The sequence below is a fragment of the Episyrphus balteatus genome, chromosome 1 (genome assembly GCF_945859705.1).
Source record: "Episyrphus balteatus chromosome 1, idEpiBalt1.1, whole genome shotgun sequence".
In the NCBI taxonomy this organism is placed as follows: Eukaryota; Metazoa; Arthropoda; class Insecta; order Diptera; family Syrphidae; genus Episyrphus; species Episyrphus balteatus.
Genome location: NC_079134.1, coordinates 103,144,506 through 103,158,218, shown reverse-complemented (window position 1 = coordinate 103,158,218; position 13,713 = coordinate 103,144,506). Strand labels below are relative to the sequence as shown.

At 31.0% G+C, this 13,713-nt stretch overlaps 1 protein-coding gene across 7 annotated transcripts in view; it reads left to right on the top strand.

Annotated features, from left to right (window-relative positions):
• Positions 1-9,929, top strand: part of LOC129906321 (NAD kinase-like) — a 92,522-nt gene extending 82,593 nt beyond the window's left edge. For 6 of the 7 annotated variants that reach the window (XM_055982042.1, XM_055982044.1, XM_055982039.1 and 3 more), the window contains 5 exons: positions 4,476-4,605; positions 4,670-4,773; positions 4,850-5,231; positions 5,284-5,541; positions 9,262-9,929. In XM_055982042.1, coding sequence (XP_055838017.1) covers positions 4,476-4,605; positions 4,670-4,773; positions 4,850-5,231; positions 5,284-5,541; positions 9,262-9,555 — 1,168 coding nt within the window. In that variant the 3' untranslated portion in view covers positions 9,556-9,929. Of the gene's footprint in view, positions 1-4,475; positions 4,606-4,669; positions 4,774-4,849; positions 5,232-5,283; positions 5,568-5,643; positions 5,693-9,261 lie in introns of those variants that run through there. The other variant, XM_055982043.1, reaches the window with a different exon arrangement.
• Positions 9,930-13,713: the final 3,784 nt, after the last annotated feature.

Sequence of the window (13,713 nt, the reverse complement as noted above, 5' to 3'; positions counted from 1 at the left end):
GGCTAGTCTAATGTTAGTCTTAAAATTTGGAAATTGAAACTTTTCAAACAACCTGTAATATCGCTGAGTGCCATATACCAAAAAAAATTTTTAATTTATCAGCAGGAAGAAGGAAATAAAGCCGGGATTCGTTTCTTGTTTCTTCCTTTAAACTATTGTTTTAAAAAATCATTATTGTATTTCTATTAGAAAAACGGTTTATGTTTCTTTCTTCGGCCTAACCGATTTTATATGGCTTACGATATTTGCCATCAAAATATAATTTTAGGAAAATTTGAACGTATTGCTTCTTTTAATTGGTGATTCAATTTGGCTTTTGAGTTGAAGAAGAAGAGAAGAGACCGTAAAAAACCAAGTGGCTTTCCCTGCTAGATACAGGAGGATATCCAAAAAAGTTATGGGACTATATTTTTTGTTTTCCGACCTATTGTTTGTTTTTATCCATCCTCTACTTGAAAGTTCTTCCATGAAATTATATAATTACTAATGGGAATTGTTTCTGTTGATGTTTGCTTTCCTCTGTTAGATACTTATCATTTTATCAATAATTTAATATTTTTTTTAATAAATAACTAATAATTAAATGAATTATTCAATTTTTTGTTTAAACAAAATTGTTGATTTAAAACGGGAAAAGTTTGGTGGATTGCGAATCCGTCCGTATTTTGAAACGTCAATGAATCCGCAAAATGTGTTCGAGTACGGAATTTCGAACAGCGAAAATTCCACTGAATAAAATGGTCCTTTTTAATCATTTTTCAGGAGATCAACAAATTGGCGGCGGAAAACAGAAAAGTCTTAAGCTATTATTACACACGATCAACGCGTTGACTCTCTGACGTCAAGAAAAAATCCATATTCTCTCTGTCATCTCACCGTCAACGTTCACAGTGTCAATGCATAAAACATTGACTATGACACGAGGTGTGTCAACGTGACGTTTGCTTAGAAGTGTCAATGCGTTGACTGAGATTTGAAAAAGTCTCTCATAGAAAAATTAAACGAAAATTTGTTTGACATGGTCCCATTGAAATGTAAATATTTCGAGATATACGCAATGCACTTTTAAGATAAAAGCCTTAAATGAATTCTGATAAGATTGTTGGACAAATATAAAAGTAAAATTACTAAAGTTTTGTCGAAAAATTAGAAAAAAAAAATAAAAAAGTTTCGACATTTGATTTTAAAAAAATCGAAAAAAAAAAATCAATATGGCCACCTTCAAACGCTTATAACATAGGAACGCCGCACCCAATGTTAATGGTTATGGTCTTAAAATGTAGCTTAGAATATAAAAGTGGTTTTTGTCTTTTTTTTTTTTGTAAAAAAAGTTTTTGCATCCAACATTGATGCCATGGCCATACTGAAAAGTTATTTTTGTAAAAACAAAAACAAAAAGGAGAAATGAGAAATGAGAACCCCCTCCATCCAAAACGGTACACCATTAAAAAAATCGCCCTCTAAAAAATTTTCCCAATCCAACTCTCATCACATTTCTATACAAAAAAAAATGTCAATCTGTAACGATGACACGGTATTAAATTCTGCCCCGCCAACGCTGGGACAGGGTCATTACGATGACACCCAGTCCTTAAACCCTGTCAACGCGTCCCAATGGCATTGACACGGTCATCGAAAAATAGGCATGCGTTGACCCAAAAATGTGTGTCAACGCGAGTGTCACCGTACCCGTCAACGCAATGATAGCAGTTTTCGTTGACGATCACACGACGTGACACTCTTGGGACAGATTGTGACATCATTTTTACGATAGCGAGTCAACGCCTTGATCCATTTCGTTGACCGTGTAATCATAGCTTAAGCTATTAACAAAGTGTTTAAGTTGGTACAATTTTGATAGTTCTTTTTATATTTGAAAGCTGGTGTGTGGTCCCATTTCAAATTCGTTCAGATCTGGCTATAGTAACTATGAGCAAAACCATCTCAATCCAATTATGGAAATCGAGTGGAAACAAGGCAATTTCAATTATTTTTTTGTTTGATTGTTATGAATAAAGAAAAGAGACATGTTTTTCGGATTATATTATTGCCGAGACATTTTCATGTTTGACTGTACGAATGCTCCCCAAGCTGTACATAATGCAGAAAAATCGATTTTTGAAAAAATGTACTGAGATTTAGCAATATTTATAATTAAAACACAAATTTAACACTTTAATCAACAATTCTTCATTACTGTTTAGCCAAAAACATACTTAACTTAAACACAACATGACATCAAATGTACATAAAAAAATTACTCAGAGCACTAAAAAACACTAAAAGTCTTGTGGCGACCGAATCCGTTGCACTGAGGATACAAAATTTATCTAGCAGCTCGGCGCCTACTATGTCTATGCACACTAGTAAGCACGTATTTGAATACCGTTTAGTTTTTGTTGTATGCTCACTGTACGAAGGGTGACCACTTCCCCCTACATGACATTTCGTACAAATGACTAATCAAAAGACCTATGGTTTTATTTATTTTCCAAATAATTGAATAAATGTTTCAATGATGATTTTTGCTATTTTGCTGCTGTTGTATTTTTAACTTTATTTATTACTTATATATACAAATAAAAGCTTAAAAAAATTGAAACGCGAGGATTTCACCATTTAAATATCCCCCAGGAAAATATTTTTTTCTTGTTGACTTCTATTATGGGTAAATATACAGTAAAATTTCGCGTCCTTTACGTTAGGAATACTTTTTCGATATTCTGAATATTAAAAATGTGACAAGCCAAAAAAGTAAAACAAAAAAAAAAAACAAAAAAAAGAGAATTTTTTGTTTAACCAACTTTTACCTAGGATGAACAAAAGTCGAGATACATATTTAATAAAAACTAAAATCTAAGATGGCGGCCAAAAGGTGAATTTCACGAGTGTGAAAAATCAGAGTTATGATATTCACCAAATTCTCTATAAAATAGCAAAAAAAATTAGGGGTAGTACAAACTGCTATAAATGCATTGGACTAATTAAATTTACAAAAGATTATTGTTTATTTATAAAATAAAATATCAACAAAAAAAGACATGAAACTTGTATTTCTCTTTGTATAAGTAACTTTAATGTTTTTTTTTTTGAAAGACATGTTTATTTTATCAGATTTGTTAGTGTATTAGACATATTGCAAAAAGTAGTCCTCAGTTATTTAAAAAAAAAGCTTTAGCAAATGACGAAAGAAGAGTTAAGCTGCAGTTGAAAATTAAGTTTCACTTATTTCGTACATTTAACAGGAAATAAACTATTGTGAAACATTAAAACGAACTTCACGAAGTCGACCAACGCACAGAAGAGTAATCGCCCTCAAAATCCGGTGAAAAATATTTTTAATTTTTTTCTTATTGGAATTGGAATGCATTAAAAAGTTATACTGAAAACATTTTTCGGGCTAGTAAAAAAACAATTTAATTAAGTAATTTTTTTTTTTCAATTTTATTTAATTCATATAATTAATTTTTACATGAATTTTTTAAATTTTGTTAATATTTCAGGATAAAGAAAACAAAAATTTGAAAATAAGTAGTTTTTTTAAGCAACAGAAGGCAATTTGACTAAAAAATACCTACCTCAAGACTAAAAAACCCCCATTAAAAAAAAGTGAACAAAAATATGTGGACATCGAACTAAATTTAGACTAAGATCTTGGGGATTAGGGGGTCAATAGTTATTATTTTAAACCGGTTTTAGTTAGCATGGGTATTGAGGAATGCGAAAAGCAAAAAATAACGGGTCGAATACTCCTCTGTGCAACGTTTCAAAGAACTGTAGAATGATTTAGATATGTATAAAGGGCGGATTGAATCATATGCAAGATCTGATCTAAATTGAAGCTCTCGGTAAGTGGTTACCGTTCTGCCAAGCGAATGATAGACGAATATCACCTCAAAACGGCTTAAAGGATTAGCCCACAACTCGACAATTACAACTGAACTCAATTTATTCCCTTAATGTAAGAAAATTGATAGTTCAATAGGGGTTTAAGTCATGCAAACCTAGAAAAAAGCTCTTGTTGATAAAACCAACACACGAAATCGGTTCACAATCGCAAACAAACAAGCATCCGGAGTTCTTGCGTTTGTTTACATATTTTAAGTCAACATTTAACCCTACCCTAGAACTCTGGATGGTTGTTGATGCACTCCTTTGCGATTGCGAACCGATACCGTTTGTTGGTTTTATCAACAAAAGCTTGCTTTTTCCAAAACCGTCCGAAATTATTTTTCAGAAGCTTTTCGTAATAATTTACACAATTCTCTTCTTTCTCTCAATTTCAGCCAATCTGTTAAGTTTTTCTTTTACTAAATTCCTCCTTGATTCAAAAATTTAAAGTATTTAAAAAAAATGTAGTTGCCCTGTAGATATCTAATAGCTTTTGTGTATTTTAAAAACAGTCCTTGTTTCTGAGGATTTTGTTTATGTTTTATGTAATGTGTTACTGATATTTTTATTTCTTAACTTTAAAGGCAAATCCAAGACCCCGCCAGTCAAAGACTAACATGGTACAAACCTCCACTAACCGTGCTCGTCATAAAAAAAGTTCGTGATTCCACAGTAATGCAACCATTTGTTCAGCTTGTTGAATGGCTTGTTCAGGTCAGTAATATAATATTTGTATCGAGCTCTATAAATTTAAGCCTTTTTTTTTAAATCAAAACAGGAAAAACACATGGTCGTATGGGTCGAATCAGCAGTCTTAGAAGATCCTCTTTTACGTGAAGACAGGAGATTTCAAGGCATAAAGGAGAAACTTGTCACATTTAAGTAAGTTCAATATTTGTATACCATTCTAGCTTATATGTAAATGTTTTTTTTTTTTGTATTATTATTATAATTCTAGAGATGGACGCGATGACCTTACTGATCGAATAGATTTTATTGTATGCCTTGGTGGAGACGGCACACTTTTGTATGCTTCGCTGCTTTTTCAACAATCAGTGCCACCTGTCATGGCTTTTCATTTGGGCTCGCTGGGCTTTCTTACCCCATTCCAATTTGATAATTTCCAAGAACAAGTGACAAACGTGCTGGAAGGTCATGCAGCCTTAACTCTTCGTAGTCGGCTTCGATGTGTGATCTTTAGAAAATCTGAGCGGCACCATAAAGATAGTGCAAATGATTGCAATAGTATATCGGCTGGTGCTGCTGCAACTAACGAAACTACTGAGAACATCATACATTACCCAAATGCAGCTTCTAACAAAGCATCGACAAATATTTTGGTAGATTGATTTAAGCCTTGCAATCGATAGATTAATATTTTATTTTATTTAGGTTCTTAATGAAGTTGTTATTGATCGAGGACCATCACCTTACTTAAGCAATATCGATCTCTTTCTTGATGGAAAGTACATAACGTCGGTACAAGGTGATGGTTTAATTGTGTCAACACCAACTGGTAGCACTGCATATGCTGTCGCAGCTGGTGCTTCTATGATTCATCCGTCCGTACCTGCGATCATGGTAACACCCATCTGCCCTCATTCATTAAGTTTTAGGCCCATCGTTGTGCCAGCTGGTGTGGAGTTAAAAGTAAGTTGGATTTTTTCAAGGAATGAGTAAGTAAAGAAGTAATTCATTTATTGATTCGTTGTTTTGATACAACATGCTAACAATTATTTAATGAATTCAAAGCAATGGTATTGACATCAGCTTGCAATTTTTTTAAAGTAAAGAAATCAACACATATCGTTTCAATTTTCGAAAACCAATCTCAACACATCATCATCTCCTTGGTATTCAAGAGATAATGCAAAAATATTCAAGATTCAGAATTGATGTAGACTATTCTCTTTGGAAGCGTTTAGTGAGTTTTCAGATCTTTCTTAAATTCCAAAATATATAAATATATTATAACTAAGTTTTTTGACAGTTTTTTTTTAGTCTTTTTCTTGGTATTCAAGAGATAATGCAAAAATATTTAAGATTCAGAATTGATGCAGATTATTCTCTTTGGAAGCGTTTAGTGAGTTTTCAGATCTTTCTAAAATGCTGTATGATTCCTTTATTGAGCAAATGCAAACTGATATCATTGCAGACCCCAAACGTTTTTTGCAGTTCATTAACTTAATTTCTACACTTAGGACCAATTTATTCACACTCCATTAAATTTAAAGTCGCCATTAAAAAAAAGGAAATTTTAAAATTTGTATGCGATTTGACAGTTTTATAATTTTTAATGGAGCCTTTAAATATAATGGAGAGTGAATAAATTGGGCCTTAGAAATTTTTTATAATTCTTTACATGATTCCAAAATTAATATAACTAAGTTTTTTGACAATTTTTTTAGTCTTGCTTTTTTTCGATAACATTTTTGAATCTTAACTATTTCTCCTACTTCAATATTTGTTACGTCTTTAATATCTATAAAGTTTTGGTGTATATGATGTGGTTCAGAACACTAACAAACTTAAAGATTATTTTTCGAAGGTTCCGATGGTTTAACAGTAATGTTTTTTTTTTTTTTTTTTTTACTTGCGATATAGGTATAGTCGGAGGGGCGACCGTCGAGTTACTTAGCTCATAAGCTTAGAGGTTAAAATTTGTGTCAAATGAAAGATAAGTTGGTACTGAAAATAAAAAGATATGGTTGCCACTTCTAAAATGGGAACTTCCATGTGGCAACCCTATTTTAAAGGAAAAATTGTCACATAACTAATACATTCATATCATACCTTTGTTGTTTGGCCGGATAAAAAAATTTTTGAAATGCCAAACGAAAGTCAAAATAGTAGAATAAAATAATATAAAGAACGTACCCTACAAATTTGGCAACCCCATTCAAATAGAAACAACACTGACAAAAATCTTCTTTGAACAAAAGTTTTTATGCACTAGAAAGCTAAACTATACACCATATTTTAGGCAATACTCACTTCTATCTAAAAAATGTCGGGTGCCACTTCGCAAATGCAGACAAGTACTTGGCAACCTTACTCAAATGTTAGAAAACACTAAAATCACTTGTTTTTTTGGCCAAAGTGTATAATATTTGATGGAGTAAAAGGCTATAACATACATAATATTTTAGCTAAGACTCTCTTCTATATAAAAAATGTCGAGTGCCACCTCGCAAATGCACACAAGTACCCGGCAACCCTACCCAAATGCTAAAAAACAATGAAATCACTTGTTTTTTGGCCAAAGGCTACAACACACATATTATTTTAGCTAAGACTCTCTTCTATCTAAAAGTGGGTCCCGGTCTGTCTGTCAGTCTGTCTGTCTGTATACGAAGCTACAACCTAAACGGATGAACCGATTAATGTCAAACTTGGTATGTAGCGTTATTTGGCGACTCTCCAGATTAGTTTTTGGAATTAATTTTTTTTTTGTCGAAAAATTAGTGATTTCTACAAAATGGCAAACCAATTTTATTTTTTTTACTAAAAACACCGGCACACAAAAAAAAAAGTGTCATGTACCAGGAACCAGACCTATCTTTCCATATGTTTTTGGACCCGCTGAATCCGAATTTCAAGTCCGTTTGGCCCTGTCACCCTCCAGTTTTGAGTAATATGCAAAAAATTCAAAAAAAAGGTAGTTTTTGGGGTGTTTTTTACACTTTTCTCAAAACTGGAGGGTGACCGGGCAAAACGGACTTGAAATTCGGATTCAGCGGTCCCAAAAACATATAGAAAGATAGGTCTGGTTTCTGGTTCATACAACTTTTTTTTGTGTGCTATCACTGTCGCGACATGTCGCTGTCATACCCGGCACACAAAAAAAAGTTTCATGTACCAGGAAACAGACCTATCTTTCTATATATTTTTGGGACCGCTGAATCCGATTTTCAAGTCCGTTTTGCCCGATCACCCTTCAGTTTTGAGAAAAATGCAAAAAAACTCCAAAAAAGTCATAAAAATTCAAACAAAATGCACTCACAGCTCAAAACTGGAGGGTGATGGGGCCAAACGGACTTCAAATTCAGATTCAGCGTGCCCAAAAACATTTGGAAAGATAGGTCTGGTTCCTGGTACATGACACTTTTTTTTTTTTGTGTGCCGGTGAAATTATTTATAAAAAATTAGTTTTTTTAAAAACGGTTCTAATGATTTTGAAATTTTTTTTTCTAAAAATGCACCTTAATATATCAAATAAAACTGCATACTTTTTTTGGAGGCCAATTGGATTTCAGATTTTGTTTAATTTTTTTTTAAATGAATTTTTTATTTTTTTTTTCAATTTTTTTTTTTTTTTGTTTTTATATAGGTACTAGGTACTTACATTTCCCAAATTTCTATATAAAAAGTCTTAAAATTTAAACAACTTCAACTCTAAGAGCAAGTTCGTGCGACCCAGTCGTGTATTTTATTTTTTAATGTGTGGTAAATTTGGCTAAACCTCTTGCGTCTCTTTTTTCCAATGATGTGGAAAAAATCTTCCACAATTCCCATAGATAAAAAAGATAGTAAATGTGAATTTATTAATTATTATAGGCCTAGTCAACCGTGCATCCCAAAAGTATTCGAAAGTTATATTTATGATGCCGTGGTTTCCTGAAAGGCAAAACAACGAAAACTAGCCTTACAAATAAGTTTTTTACACCTTAAATTCAATAGAAAATAAAAACCAAGTTGATGTTATTGCTACTGAATTGACATTAGCAAGGCATAAGATCCCTCATAAAATTATATCGCTCAAACTAAAAGCACTTGGATTCCCACCTGGTTTCGTGAAATGATGGATGATGTCATACCTGTCTAATTGAATATATAGAGCATTGTTTAGATATTCAAATTCAGACCCGTTCGAGGCAAACCTAAAATGTTCATCACAGTATATTTTGGACCGGTGCAATTTTTACTTGAACTCGTGAAGTTGCCGATATTATTTTTGTCCACCAGATCTTATCTTGAGCAACAGAATCATCTACACTACTTGAGGCAATGCATTTAAACGTCAATTCACACTCCCTTTCATATCGCAATTTTATCAGGCACTTCATATAACTGACTATAGTAGGAAAGAACCAGTAGCAATAATGTTAACCCAAGTAGTTTTTTCTTTTCAAAATCGAGTATATTGAATAAAAAAAAACTGCTCTTCATAACTTACAATTTTGAAAATTAATAAAAAAAAAAATATCTGTCCTTTTTGCAAAAATGTTCGCCAATTTTTTAACTCTTGTTATCCCACTTATACAAAAGTACTACAATACTACATATTCAATAAGAAATTACACCTATGTATGACGAAATTAAATTCTTTATATTGTTAGTAATTAACATTGTCTTTATTTTAATCCACAGATCTCGGTTTCTCCTGATAGTAGGAACACATCTTGGGTTTCATTTGATGGAAGAAACCGTCAAGAATTGTTTCACGGTGATAGTCTGCGTGTAACAACATCCATTTACCCTGTGCCCAGTATTTGTGCTCAAGATCAAATTTCTGATTGGTTTGATTCATTGGCTGAATGTCTTCACTGGAACGTTCGCAAGAAGCAAAAGTGTTTAGAAGAACTATCGGACTTGACAACATCCGGATCAGAAGACACACTTGATGAGTTGGAACGTGGTAACGATCCACTAATTGATAGTTAGACCATTGCTTTGTTATATTGCTTATAAATATACATAATACACTGGTGGATATTCTGTAATATACCTATTTACATATTTATGTATAAAAATATTGATAGTATTTTATCAATAAAAGTAAAAATAAATTGCCAAACGCACTGAGGGCTGAGGAGTGCTAACATTGATTGTTAAATAAAAAATATATAAAATAATGTTTATAAAGCTGTATATTGTGTTTTGAACATGTACTTCTTCTGCCCAAAATGTTCATAACAAAACGTATAACATTCGATTTAGAATTTTAGTATAATTTCTTGTTTCTATTTGGTTTCTTAACCTTTGCAATGTTTTTCCTATACTATAATCAAAACAAAAAAAAAATAAGTTTTTTTTTTAATCCCTTAAATATTTCTTTTTTATAAAATGGTTGTAGAAAATATATACAAATTAAATATTTAAGATTGTTTTTAATTTTTAGTTCAATGCTCAATGACAATCAAAATCAAAGCGGGAACAATACACTAAACATACATAAGTTTTACTATACGACGCAACGTATCCATTCATAACTAAAGAGTGTCTTGTAAGCAACAAGGTCACATTTGAAAATGTGCATATACACAATCTCATGTCATAAACTTCTCCAAATCAAAAAAATAATGTCGCTTTCCAAAATTGAATCATTTATTTGCAAAACTTCAGGAGAAGAAAAAAACGTTCTATTTTCTTTTGATATGCGTAGCAAAATTTATAAAAAATATATTCTGTAGAACTTTTGCCTAGCTACACAATACCGTTTCGTTTTTAATTTTTGGAGCGATAGTTCAAATAATAAAAAAAAAACGCTTTTGGACTTATCATACTTTGAAAATAAACGGATGTGGAATTAGTTTTAAAATGGATATACAATTTTGCTTTTAGCCCCAGTCTATCAAACAATTGTATTATGTCGTTTTCGATTGGATTCACTTAAGGATTCACTGATTTTGAAACCCAATAAAACAGTTTGAATCGTTTCCACTCAATTCTGATTTTTTTTATCGGTGTTAGTGAATAATCAAATAAAATTTATTTAATTTTGAATGAGAAAATTTTGTTTGACATTAAATTTCTATGTATTAGTGATTTTGAGTCGATTCTGATTTGAAATCGAGAAGAAAATTTTTCTTCTGAGAAGCGTTCTAGCTGTCATGTTTTTGTGAATAAAACACTTTCAGAAGTCTTCTGAATGCTTCCCGACGCTTCCGGACTGCCAATCGAAAACGACATTAGAGATTAAAATACAATGTCCGGACTACTTATTTAACTTTAAAGTAGCTTTAAAATTAAGATTTTCAATCATTAGTCGAATATAGCATTTACACAAAAAGAAGCTGTTGTTTATTTTCAAAAGATGATAAGTCCGGGACTTATTCTGTTTTTGATACTAAAAAAATATTTAACGTAGCTGTAAAATCGGATATAGATGGAGTAGATACTTCATATTTTGAAGACAGACGTGGTTATCCCTGGAGTACAAATTTAGTCAAAAAAACGAATTTTGAAAAAAAGTGGACTTATCATGTTTTGAAAATAAATGATTCAATTATGGGAGCGAATCACTCCTTTTTTGCGCAATTTTGGAATTTGTTCGCAACGAATTTGACGAGTGGAGTAATTTGACGTTTGCTTTGCATGTGTTTGTAATACTGAATAATAAATAAAATAGTAACTCAATCTTTCAAACTCACTTTTATTGATTTTTTTCAATATTTTATTGATTTTTTTTATAAATGAATATAACTTTCTTCACAAAAAATATTAAAACAACCACCCAAGAATTTGACAAGTAGTCAAATTCAATCACTCCGTCACTTCCTCAAAATTTTGGGAGTGAAAATTCACTCCAAAAATTCACCCCTTTTTCAATTTTGGAATTTATAATCACTCCTTTTGGGAGTGATTATATAACTAGGAGTGACAATTTTTGAATTTTGGAAAATGACATATGGAAAAAAATTACATATGTAAGTATACTATAGTTCATGTTCTCGTAAAATGCAAAAAATGAAAAAAGCTTGAATTCGAAAAATTTTGTCTATCATTTTTTACAATTTTGGCCTATTTATTAAAATTTACACTTTAATTACTCAAAAACAATAAGATTTATCAATGTAACATGAAATCTTACGGTTTTTGAGTAATTAAAGTGTAAATTTTAATAAATAGGCCAAATTGGAAGCAATGATAAAAAAAAGTTTCGAATTCAAGCTTTTTTAAATTTTTGCATTTTACGAGAACATGAACTATAGTACCTATACTTATGTAAATTTTTTCTTACGCCATTAGAAATAAGACATTTTAACAAACGAAATGCCCAATGACTTTTTGAAAAAAGCTGATAATTTGACATGTGAATTTTCAATTGAAAATTAGGGTGTTTTTGTTGATATTAAGTCAAAATAAGGTTAAAAAATAAATATCTTGACTCAAATAAATTACAGTGTATTTGGGACATAATAAGGTAAGTTTTCACCAAATTTCGTAGAAAAAATGTATTTTTTGAAAAAGATAAAAATAAAAAACCAAAAACTCGGTTATTTGAATTTTTCACATAAATTTTGAAAACTTTCGATACAAAAGCTTTTTATTACCTACAACTTTGCCATACAACTTTTTAACATAGGACTTGTAGTTTTGCTGGAAATCGAGTGAGACAATCCATTTTTCTCTTTTCTGAAAATAAGCACAGTAACGCTAGTTTGGGTCAAAACGTTTATTTCCCCGTCTGCGTCTTTTAGTTTTGTCCCGACTTAATTAAAGCTGTCCATTTCCCTACACTGTAAAATATCACACAAAATCAGGTAAAAGTAGTTTTTGGAGTGTTATGAAAAGAGTGTATAACACAAAAAAATCTGGTTAGTGGAGAGAACTTTTTTTACATATGTATTATTTTTATATGTTCTTTCATAAAAAAATATCATGTAATTAGAATACCTTCTCGTTTTTTATAATTTTATATTTTTCCGAAAAATGACGAAAAGTAAACGGTGAGACATTATGTAAAAGCAAACAGTGAGACATATAAGATTTTTAAAAAGCAAACAGTGAGACATATAGTTTTTAAAAAAATCTATTATTTTAGAATGTTCAATATGATTTCGTTTTTGTTTTTTTCTTTCGTTTTTTTTTGGGCTTTTTGTTATTTTTATTTGAAAAAATGGGTTATAGACCAGGGTCGATAATTTCTGAAACCAAAAAAATCATAGTAGGATGAAACCCATTGGAAAAGGAGGTGAACATGATGAAAATTAAAGGAAAAATAAATTACGGGCGAGCCGAGTTCGGGAAGTGGGTGGGTTGAGTTTTTAATGGTAAAAAATGGTATATCTCGATTTCCGGCAAAACTACAAATCCTATAGAAAAAAGTTGTATAGCAAAGTTGTAGGTAATAAATAGATCTACAACTTTTGAATCAACAATTTTTTCACATAACCTCAAAATTTATGTGAAATATTCAAAAAACCGAGTTTTTGGTTTTTTATTTTTATCTTTTTCAAAAAAATGTTTTTTTCTACGAAATTTGGTGAGAACTTACCTTATTATGTTCCAAATACACTGTAATTTATTTGATTTAAAATATTAATTTGTTCACCTTATTATGACTTAATACCAAAAAAAACACCCTTATTTTCAATCGAAAATTCACGTGTCAAAATATCAGCTTTTTTCAAAAAGTCGGTGGGCATTTCGTTCGTTAAAATGTCTATTTTCTGATGGTGTAAAAAAAATTTTACATTAGTATACTATAGAACATGTTCTAGTAAAATTCAAAAAATGAAAAAAGCTTGAATTCGAAAAAATTTTTTATCATTGTTTACAATGTTGGCCTATTTATTCAAATTTACACTTTAATTACTCAAAAAACGTAAGATTTCTTGAGATTCAAAAAAATGACAAAAAAATGAATCTGAGATTCAAGAATCTGATTCTGGATTTTTATCAAGATTCACGCATACAAACACACGCACTTTCACACACACTCCTCTGTTTGACATTTGTCTGAACATTTGTTGTTGTTCTATTTTTTTTATACGCAAAGATTTCGCACACAATTACAAAACTAGATTTCATATTCTATTTGCAGTGGAAAATCTGAGAATTTTACACAAAAATCTCAAAAGTCAATAGAAAACGACA